Genomic DNA, 12323 nt, shown 5'->3' with positions numbered 1-12323 from the left:
ATGCATTGCCTCTTTATATGTTCTTCACAAACCATAAAGTATTTCCTTTTCTTTTGATGAACATAACTGCAGTGAAGCAAAAGAAATTTGTTTACTTGTCTGTGGCAGAACAAGGCAACATACTGGATCTTTTTGCCCCTTTTTTTAATGTATAAAACTCATGCAGTTCCTCTCGCAGCCACTTGGTGCCACTATTGTTTCGTTTAAAACGACGTGTGCGTACTTGTACTTTGTTTCATTTCATGTTTTACTGTCTTTTATATTATGATTTCAGAAATAATCTGTTTCTGAAAATGCAACAAAATTAAGAGAGTTTTTTTTAAGCAACATTTATTGAACATGCATGGCAACAGACAGAGGCAACAACGTATTAGGGCAATTGTAGATAGAAACACTGAAAGTTTGATATCAGAAATTCTATAGAAAAAACTAGCAAATCTACGAGTTTGAAAAGTCAAAATTTATTGTGCAAATTTAATTTTTACTTCAAGACCATAATATTAGTGGGATGTATGAATATATCTGGAAACCTTTCTTTTTACACCATACAGATTAAATTTAGAAATGTTCTGATGCTGTTATACAACCATTCCATCACCAAAAGCCCAAATTTAATATTAATTGATTTTGATAAAGATCATTAAGAATGAATGAATGAAGCTCTCTTTGACATCCAGGATTAAAAATTTTTTATTTCTACTGATAAATCCAGAGAAAGTGTTTTGAGTTACAAGACTATATTTGGAATAAAGTCACTTTAGGAACATAAAATGAATATAAATCAGAGACTATTATGTCAGATGTAACAGTAAAACGAAAAAGAAAATCACACATTTTGACAGAGTTATTTATGCATGTGTGAAGTCTGTCTGCTGTGATGCTTCACATGTAAAGCGCATCTTTAGCCAGTGGACAGGGCCATGATACTGGCACCGCCGGTTCTGTAGGTCATCTTCTTCCAGTGGTCCAGCCGTGTTGTTGTCATTTCCTGAAACGGGCAAGCGCATCAACAGAAACATCAACATAGCGCACTTCCTCCATCAGCTGAAACGCATCATCAGAACCAGAAAGATGAAAGTTTTACCGCCGTGAGCCTCGGCCTCTGGATGCAGTGAACATACGGCTCGGGAGTCATTTCTATCTGCTCATTCACCGTTTTATAGCAAACGGCACAATCCATCACTGGCTGTGGATGATAAAAATAAAAACACCCAAGGTCGTAATCCTGTGAAAACGTGGTTAATCTTTGGTTCTGGGTCTAAACTCACTCTGTCGTTCCTGAAGTGACAGACACGAGAGTCTGAAGCTGGTGTTCCTTTGGCACATCTGGTGGGCCTCAGGTGGAAGTTATGGTAGAGGTAAAGCACACCAAACCCTTCCTGCAAAACACCAGAATACAGATTTATTGGTCAAAAACCACATTTATTTTTAGCTAAAATGAAACGGACTGAATTTGCATGAGAGAGATGTTTTCCATCAATGCAAGATTCATAAAATATATCATAACTGGGTTGGATATTCCTCTATTCAACCATGAAAAATGGCAGATTTAATGTTAATCTGCTTCATATGCATAGATTTTTTTCAATTTAGTCAAAACAAAATGGCAAAAACAATCATTAATGATAGAGAAGTAAAGCACCGAGGCTCTGATTTTGCATATATTCATCTTTTTGATATAAAACTAAACAAATATAAAAAAGAAATCAATGAAAATCTTAGCTGCAGCATCGATTTTCCATCATGTTAAACATTCTTGCATCATTTTGCACAACAAATGTTTGCTTTATATAAATAAAAACTATCCAATGTGTTATTTGACAAGTCAAGAATTGTAAAATAAATGAAGCCGAGAGATTTCTTAATTTGTAATCCACGAGTTCCTCTTACCACTCTTCAAAATGGCAAAGACAAGAGTCATGAAATCACAAAATAGCTACTGGTTTAAGTATTTTCAAATCTACAGCTATAATTTTCAAAGGGCTTTGTCTCTCCCACCATCACAAACATAAACATGAAGTTTGCTCAGTGCTGCTGGGATTTTAACTTGACTGCTTTGTTCTGGTGAGAGTGGGATTGAGCTTTTCTGCAATAAACAATCGAGCTGAATGCGGCCAGAAACGAACGCATGAAAATGTGTCATGCCCATTATGTACGGTGGAGGATCTGTCATGCTGTGGGACTGTTTTTCCTCACCTTAGAAGTCTAGAAAGAGTGCCGGGCATTGTAAATTCAGACATTTCTGAACATTATGAATAAAAACCTGGAGAAGGAAACTTAAATTGGATTATTTTTTACTTTTTCTGATGGATAACGATTTAAAACCTGGAGAAAAATGATTAAAGAAACTCCTAACTATCATCCACGTGAAACGAGGATACTACTGCTTTCTGGCTGCCATTTGGGTCGAACTGACAGAAACTGGTTTAACTTGTGTCAGAGATGGCATTGTTTTTAGAGTAATTGATCATTTCTATAGCAACAGACTCATTAAAAAACATATCGGACCCTTTTATTTCACAGTGATTAACTCCAGACAAGATCCCCTCTTATTTATTCCCATCTTATTTATTCCCTCCGCTCCAGATAGGATCAACTTTATCCACCTTTTTTATCTGGCCAGAGCAAACTTGTTTACAGTATGGGTTCCAAAGTGCGCCTGATCCGAAACAGATGGGAAAACAAGTCAGAACCAGAACTTTCTGGAAGCAGAGGGGAAAAGAAACTGAAACATGTTTAAACCAGCACTTCAGTCTTACCAAGTACTTTTGGTTTAGTTTCTATCAAATATCTTAGCACAGTTGGATAATAATGTTTCAGAAAGTTTTGCTTGTTTCAAGTGAGTAATTCCTTAATTTAGATTTTAAAAACTAGTTCTGCTGGCAGATTATTTCACTTATATAAGACATTTTCCCAAATTATAAGTGAAAAGATTTGCCAGCAGAACTAGTACTTTTTCATCGATGTTAAGAAATTATTCGCTTAAAATAAGTATATTTTACTAAGAAGTTTTACATTTATTTTGTAAAATAAAACTTATGATCACATTTCTGAGGACATGAGGGAACAAGCCTAAGTAATCAATCCTGACGTGATTTTAATACCAAAGCGACAGGATTCTGTGATTTAACAAGATTAGGAAAATGTAAATTAGAGAAACTCAAACTTACATCACGCTCCTTTTTCTCCACGCTTTTCAGAAAGCGAAAATGGTGTTTGACGCTGGCGTGGGACATCAGCTGCTCCAAGGCGAGGTCGACTCCGGCCCTGACGGCGGTGGGCAGCTGATTGTACGAGTCCTGGGCCTCGGCAGGAAGCAGCAAACCTCCGGCGCAAACCAGCAGCAGCAACCCTGCAGCCATCTTCCTCCAACTGTGTGTGAGGAAAACAGCCAAGCTTCAAGGGGTGAATACCCTTCCCCTCTCTCTCTCTCTTTCCCTTTCTCTGCTGGCGTCCAAAACAAGTCCTATTATGGCTGCAGAGGTGAACCGGAGAAATGAAGAAAACAGTTGGAAGACTCACTGAATTGCGTAATAATGAAACTGAAGGAGAAGGAAATGAAAGCGTTTCCCAAGACGATTTAGAGAAGATTTATAAAAGAAACTGTTCAGGAAAAGCAGGATTTCTCTTAGTGGACATAAAGTTATTGACACTTCGAAATAAAAGCTTCAACATTTCATTTGGTTAGAGTACAGACTGAAATGGTCACTTAAACGTTTCAAATCATTAAAACAAAACTAACTAAATACAAAATATGGACTAATTATTTTAATGTCTAAAAAAATCAAAATCTACTCAAACTTAATTTGGTCCTATGTGGAAATGTAACAGGTTAAATAATGAATTGTCTAATTTTTTTTTAAATTAGGACCTGCATGACAACATGAGGTAGGCTAAAAGATCTCAAAAAGTAACAAAAACCTCAGGCTGCGATCGCACAACAGCCAAATGCGATCGTCTTGAGTGTGAAAGGTTGTCGCATTTCATCAGACTTTTACGAGATTAACAAGATTAATGTTAATGTTACTTAAAAGTGGCAACTTCTCGTGTTTTTGCTTTGCATTCCATCCATTTCCTGTCTCGTTGCGGCTTTTCATTGTTGTGGCTTCTTTCTGTTCTGTTGTGACTTTTGCCTTTCCTTGACCCTTCTGAGCCACCATAAGTAATGAATTACTTAAGTGTCAAAATTAATTAAATTCTCTAAATTTTGAGGTGAGATCAAATACAGTGCAACCCAAACAAAGCACATAAAACAGTCCCTCTCTTCTCAATATCAAGCAGCGCTCACCAACTCCATTGAATCCACATACATGAATTCAACAGAAAACAAGGCACAACTGAAATACAAGCTATGTTTTTTTTATTCTGTTTAAAACCACCTATTGCCCATACAGCCTAGATCACCAGGATGCATAAAATATACAAACAATAATGAAATTTTTAGCAAATAACATTTTTTATTTATTTACCATTTATTTAAAAATTCACATCAACTTTTGACGTTTTTTACATGATTGAATTGTGGCACTTGTGGATTTCCATATGTACTGCAGTCCAAATTCTTATTTTAAACTTCCTCGTCCAGTTGGGGTCGCACAGCTTCCTCTTCATTTCTGCCCACCTCCAGTTTCTGGTAAACAGTTTGCTGGATATTTTACTCTCCATCTGTAGATCACAGATTATTTTAATCTCTACTGGAGCAGTTTAACTAACTCAGACTTTGTGTTGGCAGCCAAATATTTTTTCTGCTTGAAATGAACCCAGCAGACTGTGAAACTGCATCAACAAACAGTGATTAGGTGAAGAAAGCAGTTATTTTTGCTCTGCTTACAGAGATAAGATATTTAAGAAACGATTTTAATATTTTTGGAAGCGTAAAAATAGATTCTTTAACTTCTTAACCAGCTTATAAAGAATATTCAAGTCGAGATCCCCGTTTTATAATCTTTATTTTTGAGTTTTCAAGTTTTGTTTTGTTCATCAGCCAGGAGCCAAACTGGAAAATGTGTTTTAAAGCATTTATTTCCAGAAAACTAGCTTTTAAAATTCAGTCAGATTCTGGTGATACAAAATGCTGTAAAAACCTGAAACCAGACAAGCTGTAGTCACAGTGGAAAAAGAAAGTACACCCCTGCTGAATCATAGAGGTTCACATTCCAATGTAAAAATTATTTAGGCAACAAATTTCACGTTTATTTGTTAAATTAAATACATTCCTGCTGCTTTATTTTGATGTTGCTTATTAAAGAAAATTTACTTTAGGAATGGAGAAATCAGTGCATTGGAACAGACTAGTCAAAGTCTAGACATCAATCTGACAGAGCTGAGCAGAAATTGACATGTCCAAACTGAAATGCAACGACATAAAGAGGAGTGGGTCATAATTCCTCAGTATGATTCACTGAGGAAACAGTTTTAATATAAAAGTTAACATCTGGAATGTTTTAGAGTGAATGTGGGAAAAAAACAAAACCGGTGTATTTACTTTTTCAGATACAGCTTTACAGTTTTGGCTCTTTTCAGTTTAATAAATAATGATGTGATATTTTTTGGTAAACTTTAGGTTAAAACAACAGAATTTAAAATATGACACCACTGCAAAATGCAACAAAAGAAAAAATAAGGTGCAAAAGTAACAAGATTCAGTATTAAAGTGATTTCAACGTTTTATTTACTAGATAAGTGTGTTTGAGTAATGAGACAGAGATACAATGCACTTTACCATTATTTTGTTAGAGAAAATATACATCAAATCAACATAATAAAAGTTAGTTTTGATAAAACAATAACAGAGGAGACAGAATAATTTAGCTTTGACGTGTTAAACTTTCTTAATTGTCTCCAGTTGATGAGAGAAGAGTCGGAGTGCCAATGCTGTACTTCAGAGCTTCGCATTGTTTGGTTCTGGTGGTTCTCATGTCCTGCAGAACAAAAGGAGGAAAGTCAAACCCAGCACAGCCTTCAGGTTAAGTCTGAAGCAACAAAAGGTCAGGAAGGCTCAAACGGACCTCGGTCAGCGCTGGTTTGTGGACGCAGTGGATGTACGGCTGTGGTTCTGCTTCAATCTCTCCCTGGAAGGTTTTGTAACAGGTTACGCAGTCGATGAGCGGCTGCATGAACGCGCACAAACAAAACAGCAGAGGCATGTCAGAACTGGCGCCTCCAAACCCACATTCCACATTTCCCTGCTTTCCCGGTTCCAGTGAGCTGCCAAATCAGATAAACAAAAAACAAAGGAAAGGAGGAAAAAACAACCCTCACCCTGTCGTTTCTGAACTGGCAGCTCGTGGCTTCGACGGTTCCTTTCTGGCACTTTGTGGCTTTAAGGTAGAAGTTGTGCTTGACGAATTTCACATTAAAGCCGGACTGAAGGAGGAAGTGAAGCGACAATGATATTAATATTAAAAATGCTCTGGAAATTCATTATAATGAATACTATTTGTTAATATCTTATTAAGACTTTAACTAGATAAAAACCAAAGAAAAAAGACAAGGCAGCAGAAAACGTCACAGTATACTGCAAAAACAAAAACTAGTTTCTAGTGCAAATATCTTACTACACTTTAAATGAGACAAAACTGACAAGTAAAGTTTTAGAAAAATATGAGTAGTTTTATAGAATTATTGGCGTAAAACAAGCTCCTATATTTTGCTGAAACCTTATTTGTAATCTACTTTTATTTTAATTCAAATATATTTTATCAAGTACAGCACATTAACCAATGTTAAATGTTAAAAAAACAAAGCAACCTTTGTGTTGTACATAGGTTTCAAAGGCAGTTGGACCTTTATTAAAAGAGAGCAAAATTAAAATTAAAATTTCCTGTCACACACACAGAAAGACAAACGTTGAATTTCTGTCACTATAAACAAGAAAAACATGAAAATTCAGTTTTATTTCAGATGTCCTAAGGCATTTGCACTAGAAACTAAACTAAAAATACATAGAAATAACAGAAGTAAATTGAAACTAACAATCTGACAAAGTGCAGTAGATGTTATTAGAAAGCAACAGAACTTTACCTCAAATTCGAACTTTTCCAAACTCCTGAAGAAGAGAAAGTGATGCAGGATGCCGGCATGGGAGCCGACTTCCTCCAGGGTCAAATCCACTCCCTTCTTGAAGGATTCAGGAAGGTTGTTGTAAGCCGGCTGCGCGTCGGACGGCAAAGCCAGGCAGCCGAGGCTGAAGACCCAGAGCAGGAAAGCAGCCATCGTGGTTAGCTTGTGTCTGCGGGGCAGAAAGTGGAGCAGCCAACCCATATTCCTGAAGAGAGGGGAAACATCCGGCCCTCCTCTTCCCATTGAGGGACACAAGCTCAATCATGCCACATTCCGACTTCAGGAGGCGGGTTGTAGACACGATAAACTCCTTCTGTCTTCCAAACCAAGTTGTCCAACGTAATCATGTACTAGCCTGCTGTGCTTCTAAAATATCTGAACCTAAATATGAACACACACACACACACACACACACACACACACACATATATATATATATATATATATATATATATATATATATATATATATATATATCCATCTCTGTGGTTCTTAACCTTTTTTGAGGTACCGAACCCACCAGTTTCATATTCGCATTCACCGAACCCTTCTGTAGTGATAAATAAAATATGATTTTTTTCCCCCCCAAAATTCAAGACATAGAGTCTAGTTGGGTCACCCCATGATTACTAAGTCTTCTTAAACGGTAGAGTCTCTGAGAACAGTTCTTCAAAATATAGTCAGTGTTTTCAGCAAAGTTGAGCTAACTGTCCAGGAACGACCCAAGGTATTTAAAATTTGCCACAGTTTCAACAGGTTGGTCATCGAGAGAAACTGGAACCACTTTAAGGTCTTGTTTAGATCATTTAATTAGCTCTACATTCTTAAGAGAATGAAAAATGAATAATAAATAAAGACTTTGTGGTATTCTGATTTAGTAATGTAATTATATTAGTTGTGTTACCACCCCCACGCCACTAGAGGCAGTAGCAGGCCCGAAAAGATGCGACTAAAGAGCAGATTTAGAAGTACACCGAAAGCTACAGAATAGACCATAGACATAATATAAGGGTAGACGCCGCATTGGCTGCTCCGGCGCAGGAAATACGGCGGCCATCTTAGAGCGGTATAAACTCCTACTTTCCTCAATCAAAACAATAGACGATGCCTCAGCTCTGAGGGATATTATTGTTCGGATCGATGGATTATTGATGTGAGGGCTCCACAGACAGCATTTCACAAGTAAGATGGACATATTATTGTGTATATATTGTGATTATATTATATATTAGAATATTACTTTACTGTATTTATGTCCACCGGCGAGATACCAGCTAATATTAGCTGGTATCTCGCCTAGCTGGTATCTGAACCCGGTGTAATACGGGTTCAGCCCCGCTATGAAGACTAACTGAGATTCTGTACATCTAAAAATATTAATTATTCTCTAACATTGACTTAGATTATATGACACAAGAGCATTAGAAATGAAACAATATAACACATATTATAAAACTTATGTGTTATAACATTCACCAGCAAAGTTTACACAGGTGGTAAAGACTATTATTTATATGTAATTCTTTCACTAGTAAGATACATCCCAAATCTTCCGTTTTTGTTTTGAAAGTTTCATAAAGACACGATGTGAGGAAGAAGAGGGAGAAATCTATAAAGAGAGACGAATTCACTGCAGCAGGATGGATCTCATCAGATTTTGGACTTAATCTCAACTGCTGAATCTCTGAAGCTAGAAGTCGGCAAAAAAAAAAAAAAAAAAAAAAATATATATATATATATATATATATATATATATATATATATATTTTTTTTTTTTTTATAAAAAAAATTATATTTATATATATATATATATATATATATATATATATATATATATATATATATATATAAATATATATAAACATATATATATATATATATATATATATAAATATATATAAACATATATATATATATATAAATATATATAAACATATATATATATATAAACATATATATATATATATATATATATATATATATATATATATATATAAACATATATATATATATATATATATATATATATATATATATATATATATATATAAAATTCAGTATTAATTATTTATTTGTGCCATTATGAATCTTTATTTGTGTTGTATAGCCTGGGAATACCACAAGCAAATGGCAACCTCGATGAGGTCACAAGGAAAGGAGCCACAGCCAAATACCTCCAACGAATAAGGCAAGTCCTGAGAAGCCAGCTCAATGGCAAGAACAAGATCCGTGCAATAAACAGCTATGCCTTACCAGTAATCAGATACCCTGCCGGAATAATTAGCTGGCCAATGGAAGAGATGAAGGCCACGGATGTTAAGACTCGGAAGCTACTAACCATGCATGGAGGGTTCCACCCCAAATCCAGCACCCTGAGACTGTACACGAGCCGTAAGGAAGGAGGCAGAGGACTAGTGAGTGTGAGAGCCACTGTCCAGGATGAAACATCTAAGATCCATAAATACATCAAGGACAAAGCCTCAACGGACGATGTGCTCAGCGAATGTCTCAGGCAATGGGGAACAGAGGACGAGGTGCTGGAGGAACCATCATGGGAAGACAAGCCCCTACATGGGATGTACCACCGACAAATAACTGAAGTGGCTGATATCAGGAAATCCTACCAATGGCTGGAGAAAGCTGGACTCAAGGACAGCACGGAGGCCCTCATCCTGGCCGCCCAGGAACAGGCCCTAAACACCAGAGCAATAGAAGCTCAGATCTACCACACCAGACAAGACCCAAGGTGTAGGTTGTGCAAGGAGGCCTCTGAGACAGTCCAGCACATAACAGCAGGGTGCAAGATGCTGGCAGGGAAAGCGTACATGGAACGACATAACCAAGTGGCGGGCATAGTGTACAGGAACATCTGTGCAGAATATGGACTGGAAGCCCCGAGGTCAAAATGGGGGACACCCCCAAAGGTGGTGGAGAATGACCGAGCTAAGATCCTGTGGGACTTCCAGATCCAGACAGACAAGATGGTAATGTCGAACCAACCGGACATTGTGGTGGTGGATAAAGAACAGAGGAAAGCCGTTGTGGTGGATGTAGCAATACCAAGTGACCACAACATCAGGAAAAAGGAGCATGAGAAACTGGAGAAATATCAGGGCCTCAGAGAGGAACTGGAGAAGGCCTGGAAGGTGAAGACCACAGTGGTGCCTGTGGTCATCGGGGCCCTCGGGGCAGTCACCCCCAAACTGGAGCAGTGGCTCAAACAGATCCCAGGAACAACATCAGACATCTCAGTCCAGAAATGTGCAGTTCTAGGCACAGCCAAGATACTGCGCAGAACCCTCAAGCTCCCAGGCCTCTGGTAGAGGACCCGAGCTCAGAGGATGAAAGAGACCACCCACGGAGGGTGAGAGGGGAATTTTTTTTTTTATTAATTCAGTATTAATTATTTATTTGTGCCATTATGAATCTTTATTTGTGTTGTATAGTTATTTAAATATGTATTGATATTACTAAATAATTTATTAAATAAATTATGAACGGCTGTGTGCTTTGTAATATGCTCTTTATACATCAATATCAGAATATTCCATTCCTATTCTATTGTTTTAGCCACTAAGCATATTTAAATACTTAAATAACTTAAATAACATACTTAAATAATACAATTGTTTATAAATGTAGCTTTGATAGCTGTTTGAATAAGGTTTCCAGTAACAAAAAAGCGTGTTATGATCGATTAAATGCGCTGATCCGTCACTGTGCCTGTTAAACACATAGGACCGAGTAGAGTGGTATACCGCTCCAAGATGGCCGCCCTAAATCTCGTCAGCGACAATAGGCGACAGCGGGGCATGAGGCGTCTATCCTTATATTATGTCTATGGAATAGACCCTTTTCACAGTGACGTCAGACAATGGCCGCCATAACTCAAACCTGGGTATCTTTACTTCCGGTGTGATTTTGCCTTGGGAACCAAGCTGAAAAATTCCCGCATTCTCATAATCTTAAGGATATAATAAAAGGTAAGTTTAATAATAACAGCATTTAAGTGTTAGATAGCTGTTATTAATAATTGTAAATTCACCATTCTCTAACTGTGTAAAATAAACAGCCTCCGATCGGAGAGTAAACCACCTAGCAGCAGCTTTAGCCACATTTAGGAAACAATATACTCTCTGTCAGCGCTGTAACGTTTAGAGGTTCACTTTCTGTATTTTATAAAACAGTGTTTACGTGTTAGATAACCGTTATTAGTCATTGTCAATTCACCATTCTCCAACCAGCCTCCGATCATGAGTAAACCAGCTAGCAGCAGCTTTAGCCACAGTTAGGAAACATATACACCGCCGCCTGTCAGTGATGTAACGTTTAGAGGTTCATTTTCTGTATTAATGGAAAATAAAGGACATAAAAATAACTTTAATCTGATTACTGGATTTGAAATACGAACTCGTTAGATTATTCGTTACCGAAAAAGTGGTCCGATTAGAGGAAGGCATTACAAAGCAGCGGCGGCACCGGACATCTCCGCTTATAACAAACAAACCCCTATTTTATGGGATGAGTGGCAACTCCAGTCAATAATTTAAGAATCTGATCAAGATTAGAGCCTAAAACGTTATAGTTCAAAAACAGTAAAAAGTTCTGGTTAAGGAACAGTTATGTCACGTAGTTAGCTAGCTAACAAAATTCACTAATGCTAAGCTAACGGTTACGCAAAACAAAAATACCTACCTTCATAGTCAAACAGGTTTTGTTCGGTGAAGAATTTCTAGCCTTTGTCTAATTTAGATTTTGTTGTCAGAGAAAATTGGTTTGCAAATCGTGATCTATCTTCAAATCTTATTTTAGGCAAATGTTTTAGAGACTGTGTAAACTCCATGCTCCGGTGTTCTGTCTGATCAACATATGCTGTCAGATATATACATATATATAAATATCTAAATCTCTCTTTCTATATATATGTCTCTATATAGATATATAGAGATTTATATGTGTCCATTTTACTTACATATATATATATATGTATATGAAATAGACAACTTTATCGTTACTTACTATGTACACCGGAACTAAGGATACACAGCTTCGAGCCAAAACGGAGGTTGTGTGACGTCATGTGAAAAGGGTCTATTTGGTAAAAACGGTGAGTTTTGCTTAAGTAATTAAAGACACAAGTTCAAATCCATGCTGAGAGTGGAGCTCCTTTAATCAGTGCTCCTCCGCAGCTCTGATTGGCTCAGCAACGTAACATGATCCTCTGCAGCAAGTGACGGCGAAGCGGGGCGTCATCACGACTT

General features: G+C 37.1%; 2 protein-coding genes across 2 annotated transcripts; both read right to left on the bottom strand.

Annotated features, from left to right (window-relative positions):
* Nucleotides 1-672: 672 nt before the first annotated feature.
* LOC148153425 (uncharacterized) lies at nt 673-3490 on the bottom strand. Its single transcript, XM_088001323.1, has 4 exons — nt 3171-3490; nt 1269-1379; nt 1085-1186; nt 673-988 (listed from the first exon to the last, which is right to left on the bottom strand). The coding sequence occupies exons 1-4, from the start codon at nt 3360-3362 to the stop codon at nt 902-904; spliced, it is 492 nt and encodes a 163-aa protein (XP_087857449.1). The 5' UTR covers nt 3363-3490; the 3' UTR covers nt 673-901.
* Nucleotides 3491-5648: 2158 nt separating this feature from the next.
* LOC148153424 (uncharacterized) lies at nt 5649-7274 on the bottom strand. Its single transcript, XM_088001321.1, has 4 exons — nt 7024-7274; nt 6262-6366; nt 6009-6110; nt 5649-5921 (listed from the first exon to the last, which is right to left on the bottom strand). Exons 1-4 carry the CDS (start codon nt 7261-7263, stop codon nt 5832-5834), a joined length of 537 nt encoding a protein of 178 aa, XP_087857447.1. The 5' UTR covers nt 7264-7274; the 3' UTR covers nt 5649-5831.
* Between the last annotated feature and the right edge of the window lie 5049 nt (nt 7275-12323).

This window comes from Poecilia mexicana, unplaced genomic scaffold (genome assembly GCF_051168715.1).
Source record: "Poecilia mexicana isolate PSO_F unplaced genomic scaffold, ASM5116871v1 scaffold_20, whole genome shotgun sequence".
Lineage (NCBI taxonomy): Eukaryota > Metazoa > Chordata > Actinopteri > Cyprinodontiformes > Poeciliidae > Poecilia > Poecilia mexicana.
This window is presented reverse-complemented; position numbering and strand designations above follow the sequence as displayed.